The 20,741-nt window shown below is 45.5% G+C and overlaps 1 protein-coding gene across 2 annotated transcripts in view; it reads left to right on the top strand.

The window, feature by feature from the left end:
- slc35f1 (solute carrier family 35 member F1) overlaps window positions 1–20,741 on the top strand; it is an 85,171-nt gene that overhangs the window by 37,839 nt on the left and 26,591 nt on the right. For both annotated transcript variants that reach the window (XM_048986218.1, XM_048986219.1), the window contains 2 exons: window positions 7,875–8,050; window positions 19,640–19,767. In XM_048986218.1, the coding sequence (XP_048842175.1) occupies window positions 7,875–8,050; window positions 19,640–19,767 (304 nt within the window). The remainder of the gene's footprint in view (window positions 1–7,874; window positions 8,051–19,639; window positions 19,768–20,741) is intronic.

Here is a 20,741-nt window from a genome sequence, read left to right as displayed (position 1 = left end):
CGTAAGTGCATGTGCACATTCGTCGCGAGTTAAAAAACTCACTGCAGCCAGCTGAACAAAGTTGGCGACTCTAGAAAAGAGCCCGTCCGAATGGTGTCTTTTGGACTACTTTGAAAAAGACGTGCGTGTTTCCGTAACATGCACAGCCCCGCTGCCGTTGGCGCAGGGATACCGCCGGAAAGGAGGGCCGGCACCCCAAGGACTTTTGTAGGACGGGCGCCTGTTCTCGCTGTTGGAGGGATATGCCAGCTGGCGCCGTGGATCCCCACACCTGCCCACCGCTGCCCTTCATCTCAGGCGCCTCGTTGGAATGTTACATCTCTCATACTCATATTTTACATAACCAGTTAAGCATTGTTAGTATAAGCTCTCTAGGGATTTTGAAAACGGTGAAGGCTATTTCCCACTTTCTCCATTCCCTGGTTAGTCACAGTTATAGCTATATATATATAGCTAGCATTTAAATATAACATTAACTTATTGTAGTAATAGATAATAGATTAACCATTAAAGCCTGTTGGCTTTTAGTTAAGCTGAGCTATAAATTATAAGTAATTGGTGAGTGTGTGTATGTTATGCAGGTTTACTTCCATGGTCCAAAAACATGCTGTTTGTTGAATTGGTGTGCCTACATTGCTCACAGTGGGTGTATGAGTTCTTGGATAAGCTTCAGGCTCAGCATGGCATTGTACTGGATAAAAAGACTGAAGCAGGAATAATATTTATCCCGTGTGCGGTTTTATACAAATATAAACAGACAAACAGATTCAAGTGGTACAAGTAGAACATACCTTAGTCACTCTGCTTTACAAGGGAGGGTTTATGTTGGCAGTTGTGTCTGTTAGCTGCTGCAGTGCCCCTTGCAGGTAGCTAGCGGTGAAGGTTGTGCCTCTCCTGTTGTCATCAGCCTTGCAGTGTGTAAAGAAAGCAGTGGTGAAACGGGAGATGTATGGGATCAGCGCCCTGTATGCATCTAGCAGCGAGGTGCTTTGCATGGTCACTGGCTTCATATGGTAGGATATCGTTTCCGTACTTCTGTCTTTGTCCCTTTGTCAGTAATGCCCTGTTTCATGTGTCTCGAAAAGGTTCTAAAAACGAGGTCACTCAAAAAAAAAAAACAAAGCTGCCAGTGGAAATTTAATTGGAGTTTTTCAATCCAGTCATTTGCATCATGTTAGGTTTTGCCAGCAATATACACCCCCCCCCTATATTTTATCGCCAAGTTTTCAAAACATCACAATAGCATTGCTTTACTGGAAAAATACTGTAGACTGCAGTATAATGTGTATACAGAATTACATGATGAAGAATTAGATACCACCCAAGCCTACATTGTGTGCCTGTGCTTCTGAAGACTGTGGGACAACTGGTCAGACTGGAGTTAGAGGGAGAGGCATGGATTGGTACTCGAGGAGACTAGGGCTGCACAATATCATATCGCAATATCATATCACAATATCATATCGCGATATGTGAAATTTCTACAAGTAACACTGATATTTCTGCAACCAAAAAGCAGAAATTACCTGAAATAAGCTATAGTCAAATTAAACGTTTTATCTACGTATGGAGTATGTTAAATAAGTTGGGGGCATTGTCAAGAGTTGTGTCAGCAAACAAACTGGTGCCAAGAAATGCAATGTGATTATTGCACGTGCATGATATATTGTGTAGCCCTGGGGGTCCTTGAAAGAGGGAGCCATGGCATCAGGACATCACAACCATAATTCAGCCCCATTGTATTTTGTATTATATTTTTAGTCCTTAAAGAAGGAGGCAATGCCCCCCTCCCTTTTCGCATATAGCGCTCACTCTGGGTGTGGGGGCAGTGAGGGAGGGCTTCCTAAGACTGAACAGATGGCCGGCTGGGATCTGGCACATCGAGAACCCAGGGTACTGCAGCGCACCCTGGAGGGCACCGTAGAGAGAGACCAGCGGCACGGAAGATGGGGGCCTCCAGTTTCGGAGCGACGTAATCTGGCTCATATGGCAAACTCTCATCCATTATGCATGTCCATCGAACACGGTTTTGTGCTGGGGAACATTTATCTGAAACAAGCAAGCCAGCAGGCTCTGATGGGACGTGACCTACTTCTCAGTAAGACCATCAATTATTTAACCCTGTTCTTCAACACTTGTTTTTTTTAAATCCTACTGTGAAATGTTTTGGTCATCTACATTTTGAAAGGGGTGCCATGGCGACTGCTTTGCATGTGTTGCCACGGACACCTACATGTAATGTGTGAGCCGGTGACTGGTGTACCATGATGTACCATGCTGGTACTTACTGGCACCCTCAGAGTATTTTTTGGGGGCCAGGGTTACAGGAGCCCAGTTGTCCTGTGACTATTTGGCTGAATATGGGATTTGAACCAGTAAGCTTCTGATTACAGGTTCAGAGGGCTAGCCCACTGTGCCACACACTGCCCCCTGTCCCGTGTTTGTAGGAATCTCAAGGAGAGAATGAAATTAACGCGTAATGTATATTTACTCCTCTGAGGCAAGGGGTCCTGTAGGTCACCCCCCTGATTTGTATTGATGTGGACTGCAGTAATTTAGGGGAAAATCATGTTTGATTGGAGCCTCATGGCAGTACCTCAGCGCCCAGAGGGCCACCCGACCACTGGAGTGAGGAGAATCAATCCTCATATACAGCTTGTCCTTTATCCGGTCCTCTCTCCAAAACATTTAAGGCACTCAAATCCGAGTCTGAATATTTGTTGAGCTTCCATTTTCTGGTTTGAACGGTCGCCATCCGAACTGCGAATCAAAGATATCATACACACATTTTTCAAACCCGTTTTCATCAGAACTTGACATAGTTAAATTTTTTATTTTTTTTTTACGGTGAACTGTGATTGGCCTTTGGGGTATGACTCGGTCTAATTAATCTGCCAATTAATCTTCTAATCTGCCTCACAAATGAATGTACTTTATTGTTAGGTGGCGCCATTAAAGGAGACCTTGTGTAGTTTTAGATTGCGTTACAGAACATATAATTATTACGGTCCTCAGGCATTGCCAGACTCATTCAGTGTAAAGGATTTTTTACATTTGGGGGACATAATATACTTGTTGTTTAATTGGCTGCTGGAAAAATCTGATAAAATCAACCGTGGTAATGGATTTCCAGGCACACTTGACTTTCATCTTTCTTTGTTTTGTTTGTTAAAATCTAATGGAAATTGACTTTAGCTGGTTGTACGTTGCTGTGATTTGCTAGAAAGGTCAGAGATGTTACTGTAAAACACTGAAGAGAATTCCAGTGGTGTTTTCTCCCTCTGTCCAATTTATTTTCTCTGTTTTAGTATTAAAGGTGAGGAAATTGCCTTTAATCTATCATCTTTTCTAATTTTCACTGGCTGCTGTTCGAACCCAGTAGACACTGAGATACTGAAGACTCATTTTGGCAAAAAAACTACTCTAATAGATGATTATAACGTGTCACATTGAAAGTGCAGCGCAGTTCATTCTTCAGTGGATCATGACTAACCGTCCTGGTGCTGCCTGCTGATATTGCATTGGGAAACCTTTCTTCTTGGTATGTCACTATGCTAATTAACTTTGGAATAATCAACGCTCTTGTGCCAGTCGTGGGATGGATGTACTGAGATGTGTGACCTTTGGGATTTTTTGTCAGCAAAATTGCTTCTGGGGGTAAGATTCTGGGGAAGAAACTCTGGCAGCCTCAAGTTTCCAGTAAGATAATTGGTCCTGCTACAATCTGTCCAGCAGTAGTGCTTAATGTCATCCAGGGATCCACCGGCTTCTCATACCCCTAGTTAGGTCAGTGTTCATGACTCAACCATCAGGAAATCGCCGGAAGTGCTTATCCGGTGTAGGGTCATAATAAGTCTGGATTCTATTCCAGGAAGCACGCATGCAAGATTCCAGGTCACCAGAGCAAACACAATACTAAGAGTGATATAAAGCTGGTCGCCCTAAAGCATGTCATTGCACTGTGGGAAGACAGTGAATTGATCAGATATGGAGAAAATGCAAAGTTCTCGTAACAAAGAGCCAAGGAGGATATCGAGCCCTTCAGTGCTACGCAAAGTGCCATCATTCACACTAGACATTATTCCACATGTCCATATGCCAGCCACTTACTCTGGGCAGTGCTGCGGGGGCCTGGAGTCTCTTCCTTGCAGCAGAGGGCACACCCTGGACAGGAGAAACGCAGTGTACCTTGAAGGAGGCCCAGGGAGAACATGCAAACTCTGCACACACAGAATAGGGGCAGCGTTTCAGACCGCAGCAGTGTAGGCGTGATGCGAATTCTGCTGTATTTTCTGTTTTCACACCATGTGCTACACATGTAATCCCCTCATTTTAATAGCTCTGTGATTAATTTAGAAATGCGTTGCCCCTGATTCTGCCCAGGTAAACACTGTTGCAGCGTGGGTAATTGACCATTTTCATTATTGCAATTCATTATTGCAAGCATAATCTCAAAATGAAGACAAAAATAAATTGCCTGTATCTGTATCTGTCGCATAGGTCTAATAAAGCAAATATGACATAAAACTGTTTCACTCCGTTATGTCTACCAACAGACTTTTTTCTCAGTTTATGACACTGAAGTAAAACAGAAGGTTAATATTCTGAACAAAAAAAAAATCGAAATCTAAAACATATTTTGCAAATGGCTCGGAAAACAGAAGTCTAGCAATCATTGAAAGTCTGCTTAATAACTGGAAAGACCCTAATTTTAAGGTATTACCCTTCAACAAAATAAAACAAATTTTGCAAATTACAATGCTTTTAGCCTGCAAGTCGTTTGGCAATGTTTTAAAATGAAATGAACCAAGTAACGATGATTCTCTGCCTCCAGCACAGTTCCCTGTGAGACGCTAACTGAATGGTTTCATTTTAGCTGTGGTTTTGGGGAGTTTCTGCAACATGGCAACGGATTGTTTGTAAGCGGGAAGGAATACTATTGCTTTCTATTAAAAATCTTTATATTAACAATTTTTAGCACACAAAAAAAAGGTATGACAATATAAAATATGATCGTTGTCGGGTAACCGGGTGTGGGTCGGACGATTCCTGGGGATGGGCAAGGATCATGTGATCGGCGCCAGGCTCTGACAGGCTCTACAGGTTTTGGGGTCTAAGGAACGAAGCAGATTCAGAAGAAAATGCTCAAACTCAGTTAACATCATGAAGATCTCGCAACAATCAGGTGAGCCTGACCTCCCCATATAGGCAACTGATTCGGGGGAGATGGGGAACAGCAGAGAAGGGCAAGATTCCAAAGAGGAGCCGATATGAACATGAAGAGGTCGGGTTCTCCTAGTCAGGAGTATCTGAAGGACGAGGATTCCCCGGGGGGGGGGGCGTGGCTGTGGTGATGCAGGCGGGTGGTCCTGTGCTTTCTGGGATAGCCCCCCCCCCCCACAAAATGACCCCGGATGGGATAGGCAACTAGAAGATGAATGTTGAAACAAATTGATCGCTATTAAAACCGGAATGGGTGGCCTGTTTGATGGTGTTCTGTTGATTATTTGAGATGGGAGACCATCACCTTCAGTGATGTCCTGTTGATTGCATCCTGTCTTTCATACCTTTACTTCATCTTGCACTGAGCTGAGGGTTAGGGTTAGGATTAGGGGTTAGGGTTAGGGGTTAGGGTTAGGACAGGAGAAGACGCAAGCCAATTTTACCTGAGATATAATTGCCTAAGAGAAAAGCAAATTGGTTTCCATCTGAATGCAAATTTTTATTTTTTTTTTCTCCTAATCTTGGGTAAAATGGGACAGTGAATGTGTGGACACGTCCAATATGGTGCATGGATGCCTTAGGCTGCATGTATTTAACGCCGTCGGCTGTGTGGAGAGAGTGTTTGGGCAGCATGATGTAGAAGCCCAGCGCAAGGCTCTCCCTTTTGAAATGTCTGCCGCGTGCCTCTGTATTTACTGGCTGTGGACAAACACAAGATTAGGTTGTTTAAATGATTAATATCTCTAATGACTCGCTAATAAGGTCTCTGAACAGTCCCTGTGTCATAAAAGGTTTTTAATAATGTTTAACTTCACTGAAGTCTGTCACGATCGTTGGTGATCGGGTGCTCGCACAGGCAGGCAAGCGGGCAGGAAACAGGCAAGCAGGCGGAATTCGGGGGAAACTGGGGATTTAATCAGGGCAGGAACAGGGCAAGACGGAACACCAGCACTGACATCTGCAAACATCAATGACGGACCAGGGATACAGACAAGACTTGGACTTAAATAGACAGGACTGATCAAAATAACTAGACACAGCTGGGTACGATCAGGGAAGCACATGTGGATAATCAGGGGGCGTGGCACACACGAGGATCGTATGAGCCGGGCATGACAGAAGTCTGTTGCACGACCAGCTGGATGTGTCTGTTAGTAGCACTGTAACTTCACGTGCTGGTGGTTGTGAGTTTGATACTTGATATCTACCTGTGTGTGTGCGGTTTACAGGTCCTCCCCAGATGGGGACTCTGGTTAGCATCCCGTCCAGGTGTCCCCTGCCCCTACTTCAGGCTCAGTGTGACCCTCTACTGGATGAGCAGTTAAGGAAGATGGATGGATGAATTGGGGCGAGACGCTCCTGCCTCTTCCATGGGATTTGAAAGTCACCGTGGAGAGTCGCAGCTTGCCAAGCGGCGGGAATGCCGTTTGTCTTCCTCTTAAGGACCCTGTTCCGCCTGGCTCCACGAGATCGGAGCTCAATAAAGACGGCAGCGGTCACTGCGCACGCCACGTCGCTTGTTTGTTACACGTTATTGGTGTGGAATTTAATGCGATTTCAGTAATTGCGCTCATTACCTCTGGCTGCACGCAGCGGTCTTGACACTTAAAGCTTGTAATTGAAAGTGATTGGGGAGCTGTCCCATCTTCCCCAGCTTTGGGGGGTGGGGGCCATACGTGGGTGGCCGTCTTCCTCGGATGATACCGCCGTTGCCCGTCAATCCCGCTGGAGAAGTGGAAAACTAATTACGGCTAATATCCAGAAAAATTCCAGTCCGTGTCCTCTGCACACTGTCTCTAACCAGAGATGTGGCGTACAGCTGTCGTGACCCTCGCTGGGTCGCATGCGCGTCCCGTAGGCGAGCTCCCCAATCGATCGCATTCCGGCCGCTAATGAAAGCTGAGGAGCGGATTTGGCGTACGGCAATGCCAGCAAGGGGTATCCTTCTAACTGGCTCGTGTCAGCTAACACGCTCTCACCCAGGTGGATGTGCTAGTGTGTGGGTGCGTAGGTGTATCGCTGAGCCTAGATATGTGAGTGCGTGAGTCTGTGTGCCTGTGCATACGGGGGTGGGTGGGGAGGGGGGAAAGGATCTGAGTGGCAGAGCCCCCGTCCCCCTGGGGATGGCTGTCTCCCTGGTCTCTCATGGCAGACTGACAGCTTTCTCAGGCTGGATGCTCAGAGATCTATTAGTGGGGCCATATCAGCTGGACCGCCTGTGTACGGATGACAGGAAGTCAGGCTTCAGACCAGAATATCCGAATTTTAATATTTATAAATTCTGGTCAAATGTAAATTTCCCCAGACAGCTAGTGAGCTTCCAGAATATTCCCGAGGCCGAGGATGAGCTGCACTTCACTGTGTGGGATACATCTGTCAAACTGGCGCTAGGGCGGGGGGGGGGGGGCGACCGGGTTACCCACGATGCATCTGTCACTGGCTACAGCGAATGTGTCCGTTGTCTGTTCGCTCCTCTGCAGTCGTGGCGATGTCCTGTGGTTTGTTCTGCCCAGAGAAGGTGCTTGTCAGGGCCGGTGACGATTGTGCCGTGCCATCGTCATTCCCCCCTCGTCTCCCATGTGGACTGAGCATGTCATTGCTGGGCTGGGCCTCTAACAGTCTCTCCGCCGTTTCTCCCCTCTCGCCCAAAGGGAACTGCTGCTGACTCTGGCCCTGGGCCAAGTCCTCTCTCTCCTCATCTGCGGCATCGGCCTGACGAGCAAGTATCTGGCGGATGACTTCCACGCCAACACGCCCGTCTTCCAGAGCTTCCTCAACTACATCCTGCTGTTCCTGGTCTACACCACCACGCTAGCAGTGAGGCAAGGTACGCCTGAACGCCCAGAGGCCAGAACCGTGGGGCTCGGTCCTTGGGGCCCCTATGAACTACACTTCCTACCTCCATGTCTATGCGGTGTACGTGAATATTTTGAAAAAATTCCAGGGTATTGGAAAATAAAATATGCAGTGGACCCAGTACACCTTTTACTAAATTTTGACACAAGTAGTTTCATGCCCAGAACAGCAAGTAGTGGAAAAAATTCCCGTTACCAAAAAAGCAGAATAAAAAATCCTGAATGGTTACTGTTGTATCCTTGAAGAGAGTCCATGCCGTGATTTGCTTCAGTGAAATTTCCATATATATATATATATATATATATATATATATATATATATATATATACACACACACACACACACACATACACACACACGTTAAATAGCCTGCTATATAGGTCATACTGGATGAAATAGTCTTCTAAATCACTGTATAAATGAATGCTGAGCTATGTACTGCAGGACTGTCCTGTTATTGTGCAGTGCTGTGCTCTGTGCAGTAGATGCTCACTGGAATGGCAGTGGGCTGGCTCAGCAGGTACCAATGCAGCCTCACACCTCCCCAGCTGGGGGTTTCAATTCTGCCCCCTACCCTCTATGTGTGCAGTTCTCTTTCTATTGGGGTGGTTTCTTGCCCATAGATGCTGGACCAAAATATATCAGATGATGCTTTAGTCTACAAGGCAGACATCCGTTTGTGTTAATCTGGAAGTATATGCAGCATAAAGCATGCGTAATTATTGTTTCAAGCAGTTGTACGCAAACAATTAACTGGTACTGTGTGCACTGTGTTGGAAAGACATCTTGCCCATTGTTTCCTGCATTGGGCCTCAAACTTTGCCTCAGGATGGATAAACAGTGTTTGAATCTGCATGAATGAGGGCAATGAAATAATCTCACGTGCAGAATGGAAAAAGTGTGTGACTAGAATTGCACGCTTACGAATTTCATCCATCCATCCCTTTTCTATACTTGCTTGTCCTATGCAGGGTCACTGTGGTCTGGAGCCTATCCAGATTGGCACAAGGCAGAGAATAACCCAGGATGGGGTGCCAACCCACCGCAGAGCATGCACACTATTCACACCTACAGGCAAGAGAACATGCAAATCCACACACGTAGAGCTAGGGCAGAGACTAGAATCCTGGTCCCAGAGGCATGAAGTTACAGTGCTGCCCCCTTGCCAATTTTATGAAGGTTATAATTTCTATATAAAAACCAAGAGGTGGAACATTTAAAGCTGTTCTCTTGCCTAGGTTGACCTGAACATTCAATGAAATATATTCAGATCCCATCTCTGATAAATAACAGCGTCTGCATTGTCTGTCTCAGACAGTCATATCGAACCACTGCAATAATTCACATAGACATGGCACGTGGTGCCCCCCTCTGGCCTGACACGCTAGTGAAGGTGAGCTCTCAGCACGTCTGAACGGGCGTCTGTATCTGCCAGGCAAACTTTTGAAGGTGTCCCCTGCAAATCGACCACGTCTGTATCTCTGTCTGAATCCCTGAGCTGCCAGTGTCACTTACAGCCAGTGTACGTATGTCTTCCCTGTCTTTTTAATACCAGAGTTCAAGTGAACTGGAAAAGAAAACATGAACTGCTTCGCTTGGGCAGTACCAAATTTTTGAAACATCACACCGTCCACACAGCCATCCATCCATTTTCCAAACCGCTTGTCCTTCTGGGTTACAGGGCCATCCACACATTCTCCCCGTTAATAATTTTTCATCATAAGACCGGCACCCAAACGTTACAATTAAGCTATAGAAAAATTCTAAGTGTCCAGTTTTCTTAACGTTCCCTGAACGTTCTCTCACTACTACATGGGTTCGAGGCTAGAATGTGCAATGTGCACATATAGCACCTTTATACAATGATATTTTATTATAAAACAATATGCTTCAACACTAAAAAAGTTAAAAGGATGTTCAGGTAGGGGGTGGCATGGTGGTGCAGTGGTTAGCACTGTTGTCTCACACCTCTGGGACCCAGGTTGAAGTCTCCGCCTGGGTCACGTGTGTGGAGTTTGCATGTTCTCCCCATGTTATCGTGGGATTTCCTCCAGCTACTCCGGTTTCCCCCCACAGTCCAAAGACATGCTGAGGCTAATTGGACTTGCTAAATTGCCCGTAGGAGTGCATGTGTGAGTGAATGGTGTGTGAGTGTGCCCTGCGATGGGCTGGCCCCCCATCCTGGGTTGTTCCCTGCCTCATGCCCATTGCTTCCAGGATAGGCTCCAGACGACCCAGTAGGATAAGCGGTTTGGAAAATGGATGGATGTTCAGGTAATAATATTAACATTCTGGCATTGACAGAACCCTTTTTAAAATGTAAAACGTGGAAATAACGTTCCATGAACATTACTTTAACATCGGTCTCTGCCATCTTTGAGAAGACCTTTACATGGCATTGGGTAAAGCGCTGGAAATGTTCCCTGTTAGCTGGACTACTGTTTTTTAATGGTATTTTCAAAAGTATCATTATTCTGGTGCTTCGAAACTTACTGATAAAGTATTGTGATATTTCACTGAATGGAGTTTCCTTCCCTCCCCAATTCACTCCCTTATTTTTGTCACCAAGATTTCAAAACAACACAGTATATTCAAAATACCACGGTATTGTCATAATATCAGCCAAGCCTAAGCTTGCCTGGTGTATTGTTTTTACCAACCTACTTCTCTTCTAAGATTAAAGGGCATCTTACAGATGAAACACTGGAATTGGTGCTTTGCTCGAGCCTCCTGTGTGAAGAGTTTATGGCTGCCTGTGGAGTGCTTTGTACATTAAACCCTTCAGGACATTTTGGGGCGGATCTGTTGTTCCCTGTGCTTTTTCTTGGCGTCCCGCACTTTGTTCCTTGGGTTCTGAGGCTTCATGCTTCGCGTATTGTCTTGGAAATTTGACTTGAAGTACATTACACAACGAAATGTGTCCTCAAGAGCCTCTTGCAGGCTGTCAGTTAACAGCAACATGAAAATGAGTGAACATTACGGAGCAGCCTTGGACGATGACGACAGTAGCGGCAGTGGAGATAGAGACACAGGAGCGGAGTGGTGATGATGAACAGAATGTGCACATGGCCAGCGGTTTATGGCTTGTGTTTAGAAGCTGTTTCTGAAGCTTGTGGTTCTACTGTCGGAATGGAGAGAGAATAGCAGATGTGCTGGGTGACTCAGGTGACTTCTGAATGGCAAATTTTATCATGAGGAACTCCCCCCCCCAACTCAGCTAATTTTGACGTCAAAACAAACACTGCAGTATACCAAAAATATCACAGTATACCATATTAATACTGCCCATGCCTGCCCTCTGGTCCTAATATTGTCATGGTCCTGAGGTGGCCAACTGGAGGACCCTGGTGACCCTGGTGATGGTGTGATTTTCAGCACCCTCTCCAAAGCTCTTCTCCGGTCTTGATATTGTCCTGGTCCCCATATTGTTGCCTCTATTTAAATGTCACTTGTGATTTCGCTAGCAGGTGGATTGGTGGCTCTGAGGCTAATCTGAAGGTTGCTGGTTTGAATCCCATGAATGCTACAAGTGGTCCTACTCTGTTGGGCCCTTGAGCAAGGCCCAAAACCTACAGTTGCATTGTCCTGAGAATGACGTTAACTCTCTGTGGTCTAGGGGTAGGGAACACACTTTCACTGACTGGCAATGCGCTGTAATCAGCGTGCGCTCCGTACCTCACCCATATGAGTTAATCACTCTTCTGTATCCTCTGATAGTATGCATGGATGTATCTGGATCAGAGCTGGCTCCCCATGATCACATGGAATTTTCATCATGATCCCCATACCGACGGGCAGATAGGGGGGTGGAGGGTAATGGGTACAGACGATTAGGCAAATGTGTCGTCCGCTGAGACGGGGACCTCGGCCGTTACTGCTTGTTAACCTGGGGTGGGCTGCCTGGCAGTGCCCCCCACTGTATGGCTTCTTTAAATTGGATCGGCAGCCTGCTGTGTCGTCTTCAAGGCGGGCGGGAGGGGAGACGTGCCAACATTGCTCAAAATGGGCAGTGGCAGGAAAAACTGTCAATTGAGCCAGACTCCCACTGCATATCTGGGGATCCGATAGCAGGCTTAGTGTTTCATTGGCAATTCTCTGCATTTGGTCCTTTACACTGTAAATACAGAGGTGTGTAGTCCTGATATACACTACTATAATATAACCCGATCCCTAACCCATTACACTGTAAATTCAGAGGTGTGTAGTCCTGATATACACTGCTATAATATAACCCGATCCCTAACCCATTACACTGTAAATTCAGAGGTGTGTAGTCCTGATCTACACTGCTGTAATATAACCCGAACACTAACCCATTACACTGTAAATTCAGAGGTGTGTAGTCCTGATATACACTGCTGTAATATAACCTGATCCCTAAACCAAGCTGATGCCCTACACTTACAGTGTTCTCATTGTTATCCAGGATGGCCTGCAGTTTTAAATCTGAAACCTGCCCGGAATTGTTGTTCAATGAAGAGTTTCAGATGATTTGTTATTATTTTGTTACTGCACATTTTCAGCACTAAGAGGGCTGTAATCTAAGAGCGTTTATTTAAATGGGAATCCACTGTAAATTCATGAAATTCAAATTAGGGACCTTTTTGAACAGCATATTATTCAAGTGCTCAAACTGGAAAATTCTTGGTGAATCCGGTTCAGTCAGTGGGGTCCAGTTGCTGAACCTCTGCAATGTTCACCACCTGCGGACTGTCACCCGTCCCTTATTACAGTGCCAGATTTGCCCGTAACCTGACCCCTGTACACAGCGGTTGTTACCTTGACAGCTAGTTTTTAAAGCAGCACAGACCTGCTTTGGTAGGATGGCACAGACAGTTTGCCTCAGTATGATTCCCTTAGCCCACCCCAAAGAGACTCTCTGGCCCCAGCTATGTCCCCCTATGCCTCCATCCTTGACATCCTGATCCCCGTCTGTCTTCTGGGGAGGTGGGGGGGCAGATGAGCGAGACAGGGGACCTTACTGCCACTCCAGGCAAGATTCGGATTCTCACACTGAGCGACGTTACATTGTGCCATTGAACTTAAGTATTAATTGCGGCAGTTTCATTCTGCTAGTTGATAGTAAGGATGTTTCTGGCTGACACAACGGGCTGTCTCACGTTATTAGACTGAAGTTACACCACAAGAATTACTGTGCATGAGAGCCGAATCGTGGTCAAGGATATTAAAGACTGTATATCAGAGACACCTGTCATGTTCTGGAAATTTCCACCTTACTGAAGCTGGTGGCACAAATGGTGCTTGGTCTGGTCTTGGTTTTGTGGTTACCCTATATCTAAACCTGGATAGATGATTGAAACGGCCGGACGTCTCTAGAAGCAAAGTCAGCAGTCCTCCTTCTGGAAGCTAAGCATGCAGCCTGGTGGTCTGTGAGCGCGTCGTCTTCTCCGTTGCACCACCTGCTGCCCACGAACGCAGTCTCCTTTCACGGCGGTGCCATCTGTCACGGTACCACACTGGCACGCCGTGCGCCCTTCGAGATTGCCGTCGCCTCCGAGCATATGGCCGGCTTGGCCCTTCCGTGGTCAGAAAGCCCGCAGATAAATGGGTGATGTCGCCAAGACTCCCCGGATGGCTCTTATGGCTCCAGGAAGGTGGGGGGGGTGCTGATTGGTGTAGGGATGGGGAGGCGGGGTTGTCAGATCGACAGACTCCAAGACCTAATGGCAGCAACGGTGGTAACAAACCAAAGAACCGAAAAACAGTGGCGAGCGGAGAAGGTGGCAAGTAGCTGTGCGTATATGCACCATATCTGCATGCATATCAGGACCCATCTGTGCAGGATACAGCTCTGGAATCCATCTGTTGCTTAGCTGCATTCGTCACGCCCATTTCATATAAATACTCAGTCGTAATAGTAATTAATTGTAACAGAACAGCCAGAAGACAACTGTTAAATAAAAATAAAAATTGCAGTTCATTTATCGTCCAACCCACCCCCCCCCCCCACACACACACACACACACACACACACCGTTGATATGTATTTGATCGGTATTGGTTTGATGTTTACGTTTCCCGTATTTTGGGTCAACTGCACCATATTGATTTTCTTGCACAAAGCAGTGTTTCTTTGGAGGCCTGCAAAGCTTCCTGTCAGGCGTGATGAAGAGCCGATCAGGTGGAGTCATTCAGAAGCTTTCTGATTGTCGACAGAATGGATTTTGGAGGGAGCCCAAAACTGCCTTTCCAGATACTTCCATAAAAAAATAAATGATAGCTGAAATATCACTGGTACGTTCGAAGCCTCCTAGTCGGGGAGGGTTAGCCTTGGATTTGTCCCCCTTCTCCGAATCACTTGCACAACTGGTGCAAAATCAAATATTCATTAATCGGCTTTAAAGTTGGCCTCACTCTTTGTCCAGAAAACACCCAAGAAAACTAGCAGATTTTGTGTTTAATGAGTTACCTTCGGCTACAAAGTTATACTCCATAAAGTGTCCTTTCAAAAAATTTTTTTTCCGAATTTCTGCTTTATACGATTGAATTCTGTGAAATATGCCACAATAATGCTTCTTAATTTTCCCGAAAGACCATATGTCTACAAAATCATAATCCATTGGATAAGCAGCCTAAAATATCCATATTCCATTATTTGTTAAATGCATAAAAGTGACACTTTCCCAGATATTTAGCTCAGTGTTATTATGTAAAACTGTCTTAATGTGATTATATTATGTGGTACTTTGGCAAAAATATCAGTTTAAACAATTTAATATTGCTCACAAATTTTACCCATTTATATGCTAAGATAAATTAGAGAAACAATTTAGGATAAGTGCCTCTTTTATGGGGGTGATAGAGTCCCATTTGGGATTTGGACTCCTGCCTTTTGTACATAAGAACTGGTCGTTTAATCTGAGCTGCCTTAGTAAGTCCTGCCTGGAATGTGGTCAGCATTACAGGGCGGTCCTGCCTACTCCAGGACCGCCCGGTGTGGTTTCCTTCTGTATCGTGGTCTTTTTAATCAGGAACCCCAGACATCTGACCTCTAGATTATAATATTGAAGAATTTATTGTTGTGATTGCCGCTGTGATTGCCCCCTGGAGGCAGGTGCTGGGTAATGCTTGCAGATGCTATAGTAGCACGGACAAGGTTCCAGTTTCTATACCTAAACAACTGATATTTTTGATAATCCTCAAAAATCCTCATCAAGGTATTAATTATATTATATATTGCCTTGCTCACAGGTCTGAGGCTACAGGTCTGAGTCTTCTGGGTTTTTCCTCAATTCTCAGTTTTTTTTCTCAGTTCTCTGTTGTGCGGTGGATCTCCTCCATATTCACAGCATAGGACGTGCTGTGAGTCGGCAACTCTAAATCGCCCTCGGTGTGCGACCCAGAGAGCAAATACGCATGAGTGTCTCATTGGAGACTCCTTCGGGGGGCAACCCCGCCTGATGGCATATGCCTGCTTGGATTGGCTCCAGCTCACAGCCCACCTAATTGGATAAATGATTTTTGAAAATGGATGGATGCTGTCCCATTGAATGTCCTGTTAGTGACAAAAAAAAAATCTGCTCTCCTTTCAGAAAGCGTTCTGGAGGGATTATACCTGCAAAGAGATTATCTCCATAGTGCCAGAGAAAAGGCTTTCCAAGAAAATCTCAGTGCAGTCCAGTTTATCACAAATAAAATAAATAAGTGTGACATTCTGAGCTGCATTTCCACCCCTTTCTACATTCTGGGCTCTGTCCTGACTTTCCTAATGTCCGTCTGCATTTACGATGGGGACGGCTGTTGTTTTAGATTAATCGTATTGAAGAGATGATTGAGCTTTCTGGATCCTTCTACGGAGGCTTCTCTGGGACATGATTTCCCTGGAGTCCTTCTATTATCGATACAATTCATTACATAATCGCACGGAGTGGGCGTGCAGCTGCGATAAGCTCCTCATTACGTCTTCATCTCACTGGCTTGGATCCAAAGCCAGGAACTCATTCCCAAACCCCTCTCTCCATGTGAAACATCTCCCTCACGGTTTCCCTAGCGACCAAGCCACGCCTAGCTACTTCAGTCGTGACCATGCGTTGCGTGTATAGTATATTTAATAGATATTTTAACCTACACGCAGGGCTGGCCTAACTCATTTTTGGGGCCCTAAGCAAAGTCTGATTAACTTATTTGTCATCTTCCCATCCTGACAGGTTGATCAGATGGGGGGGGGCCCTGGTGGTCGCTGGGCCCGAAGCAGCAGCTTAGTTGGCTTAAGCCTTCGTGCGCCTCTTTTTTTTGGTCTGGGGGTGGAAACCGGAGTACCTGGGGGAAAAACCCACACACACAAAGAGTGTAGGTGGGATTCAAACCCCCATTCAACCCTGAAGGCTGGAGGCAACAGTGCTACCCACAGTTGGAAAACACTCTTCCATAATAATCGCAGATGAAGAAATTTGCTCTAAGAGAACTCTTGTGCATGAATAACATCCGTCCCTGCATCCATCTTCCAGCCACTTACCCAGTGCAGGATCTAAATGACGATTAAAGTTTATTAGAGGATGCTTTCAGCAGAGTGTCCCCCAGATCATGATGACAAACATTCCCAGTACAATAAATAAGGCACTTTGCATTCAGCAGTACCTCTCAGTCTGATGGCAAGTGTAGAGGGAGCGGCCTCCGGATCAGGGCCAATTTCTGCACGATGTAGCTTTTTACAGTCAAGGTGGATTTCCCTTGAAGTGACCTCCCCCCCCCCAACCACCACTACTGCCACCCACCCCCAGTTAAAAATGCGAACACACGACTGCAGATGAAAGATGATTCTAGAGTGCCTTAATTAGCGAGGGAGGGAGAGAGGGAGATGCTGTCAGTGCAACAGAAGTGGCCACATAGCTCACGCCACTACACATCCATCTTCCTCATCCTCCATGAAGAAGCTTGCAGCGGACTTGGAATACAGCAGGAGTACCATGATAAAAAATACATTTACAATAGCATTAAAATGTTTTGCATTAATAGCCTGGGGGGGTTAGGGCTCCTTGATCAGATCTTGTACTCACGATCAGAAGGTCATTGGTTTGAATCCCCGGGCTGACTCATTGATGCTGTTGTTGGGGCCTTGAGCAAGGCCCTTAACCCCTAGCTCCTGGGGTGTTGTTTGCTGCCTGGCCCTGTGCAGTGACCCCCCCCCAAGCTTGCTCTCACCTGTATACGCGCCTGTCTGTATCACGGACATGGTGATGGGGTCAGCAAAGAGAGAGTTCCCCCTGAGGGTGGATAAAGTTTCACTATTCTTTTCCGACATCTTCTGTGTACTCAGGCTTTGTTTTCAGAGTGATCATAACTACAGAACATTGTTGCTATTGTAGGAGCAGGATGACTGATTGTTTGGCTGTAGTGCCGCGAGATCCATGATTTCAGAAGTGTCTGCATGTCTCTGGGGGCGTCCTGGATGTTGTTTCTAGGCAAAACGGAGCTCAAGGCAGCCTCAGAGAAATAACGAGAGCCTTTTTTTGTCATTTGCGCCGAGGCCTGGACTGCGGAACGTCGTTACACACAGGGTTTGTGTGGGGGTGGCCATGCTTATGTTACACCCACAGTGTTGTTTTACCACGGATATGACAGAGGCTGGAGCATCCCTCCCCCACCAGCACATCATAAAAACTTCTGAGGTTCAGAGGGGTTTCTCCAGGTCTTAGTCCCCCCTCTCGCACCAATTAGGGCTGGTCTCCAAATGATGCTTCAGTTCCGGATTTAAAAGCCCCACGAATTTCATGTGCGACATTCAAGCTGCGATGCATCGCATCAGTCTGCCCGTTCATTCATTTATGGATTTATGTACTTCAGTGCAGCCTTTCCCTCCGTCTCCGTGGTTATCATCGTGTTACATTAATTGCTAACGAAACATTTCTTGATCCCGACTGTCGTCTGTCGGCATCCTGTAGATGTTAATTAATGTCACGTCTGATGTTTATGTGCAGCTGGTGAAGGCCATTAAACAAGCACTGTAATTTTCAAACATGCCGCCATACAAATCGCGTGTAGAATAATATCTCTGCAAAGAAGCTGTGGAAGCATCTCTGGGTGCACGGGGAGTGGGATTAGATTAAAGGTGTACAGCAACTGAGATACGGTAGCTGCAGGAGATGTTTAGATCATGCATTCCTATAAATATTTCTGCTTGATGCTGAGCCGCCTGGAAGAATGCCTGACTTCTGAGGCTCTTCTCACCTGTGGTGGTGTTTCATGTGTCTTATCTAGCTGGACAGTGAAGTTTCACATAAAAAAGTTAGTTTGGCCTGGGAACTGGTATTGCAAAGTGGTCAGCGCACAGAGGGTTCCACAGAGCGGCTGACATCTGGTGTCTGAGAGAAACGGGGCCAGGGAGTCTGTTCGTACCATGGTGTTAATTGTTTTTTTGTTACATTTTCTCCATGCCAGAGTGTGGGCTTTGGATAGAAAAGACAGGAACACCTTCTTCTGCAGGCATGGAAAATGTGCCACATTTTGGGATGCATTTAGCTGGTTTTTGCTTTAATGTTAGCCGCTGTGGTTCTTCCATGTTGATATGTTTCCAGTTCCTACAAGATGTGCAGGCGGTGAAGTGTGAATTTATTAAATATATTTATTATCATTATATTTACATCCTTACATTAGCTGTCCTAAGAATGCCAAACAATATTTTCTCATAGACATCAGTGGTATACCGTTATACCACCAAGTAGGCGAAGTGGATTACATCATCCTACGGCGTTATCTCAATTAAGTCTCTTAAATTAATGGCCTCTCTTAAGAGAGAAAGACTGTTGATTTGCACATCAATATTAAAATTTTCCAGGCAGTATTTGGTTAATGATTAGTAGATTAAGGAATATACACTTGTAATTTTTGTCAGCAAGCATGCTTAAATGGAAGCTTTGTGCAGCCAAAAGAAATCAATTCACTTAATTTTAATTAAATTTCATTGTTATGTAGCACCACTCCCAGAGTAATTGCCACAAAGTGCTATGGGCAAATGCAACAGCCTGCATTCGTTCTTAGTGAAAAAACTGAACAGATTTCAGTGAAATTTCTGCATTATCGTACCATCTTCCATTTGTCTGGCATCGCAAAACCACACGCTAACAGAGATTTACCCACTGTTGCTCGAAGGCTGTGTTGACCACTCCATCTCTATTTCTTTTCTGTAAGCAGCTACTTTTTTGCCCCATCACGGTACACCCGACGTCAAACTGCTTGAGTTAATCTTGGAAAATCACCAAAACATATTTTTGCTTCATTTATTCCTTAATTTTTTTGTAGCACAGCTTTTGTTCCAAGCTCTGTACTGTAATTAACACTAACTCTACATGTACGCTAGACTTGTGGAAAATATTAGCGTTTTTTTTTTCTCCATTAAAATATTTCTGCCGTCAAAAATAATCAGATTAATTGCCGATATCCTGACACTGTGGGGAAAACATAGCTGGTATGTATAATGCATACATCAACTGAGGGCTAATGTTTTGAGCTTTGGAAATTATCATCTCTTTTAAATAGTAAAGATGGCAGCCAAACAGTACCTTGAACTAATTGGAGACCTTTTTTCCCATCTGCCTGGCAGGAGAGGAGAATTTGCTGGCAATACTGAAGAGACGATGGTGGAAATATATGATTCTGGGATTGATAGATATAGAAGCCAACTACCTGGTGATCAAAGCCTACCAGTACACAACACTGACCAGCGTACAGGTAAGTCTGACGGCTACATGGCCCTTAGCCCACACTAGTTTGTGCCTTTCATGCCTTGGGCACCTGCCCGTGCTCTTTTTACTGGAGACATGAACACCCCAGTTTGTATGCATTTGGCATGATTTATTAAAGTGCCACCTGTTCCCTCAGTAATACTCATGGAAATGTACGATTCCTATTAATGGTGGATTAAAATGAGTAACACTGTATTAATATCCATCTTTTATAGCAGTGGACCTTAGTGCAGCATCATCACATAGACAGCCTCACTGAGAACTTTCTTCAGAGTGTTTGTTGGTCATGGTCAAGGGTGTACATGATTATCTGAGAGTCACGTCAAGCTCTGGATTGATTTTTTTTCTCCTTTAGCCTTTTCGTTCCTCTAATCTTCTCTGACTCTGCCGGTTTTTAGCCTCCCCCATATACATGCAGGAGGGGAAATCGATCTTGCATGTCCTCTGGGCCCCAAACTTTGAGGATATAGCCAACGCAGCGAGCCACGTCGGTGTCTCCCTCGTGCACATACCCTAGCCGAGATACATAACAGCCTACCTACCGGAAACAGCCTGACACACAACAAGGAAATGGGGTTTCCCAGCCCAGGTTTCCAGGGACTAACAAATAAAGAAACAGAGCTCATTCAGCCAGGTGATTACATTTATATACCAGACACTTTTATCCAAAATGATGTGAGTAGGGTCAGACTGTCCCTGGAGCAATTAAGGGTGGGTACACGAAAATGAGGGCAGAACGAAAAATGATTGGTTCAGTGGGACAACCAGATTATAGAGGAGGTAGGTCCAAGCAACTACAGCAGAGGGAACCAACCAAACAGATGTCTTGGTCCCACCTCCTCTAGTAGCTTGGACCCACCTCCTTAACAGTCTCTCTTATCTCTTTAAACCAATCGTTTTTCATTCTGTCTTCACAATATTTTTGTGGAAGTAAAACGCACATGAGCTGAAATCGCTCCA

The sequence above is a fragment of the Brienomyrus brachyistius genome, chromosome 19 (assembly GCF_023856365.1).
Source record: "Brienomyrus brachyistius isolate T26 chromosome 19, BBRACH_0.4, whole genome shotgun sequence".
Classification (NCBI taxonomy): domain Eukaryota; kingdom Metazoa; phylum Chordata; class Actinopteri; order Osteoglossiformes; family Mormyridae; genus Brienomyrus; species Brienomyrus brachyistius.
Note: the sequence above shows the minus strand (reverse complement) of the source record. Positions and strands in the feature narration are given on the sequence as shown.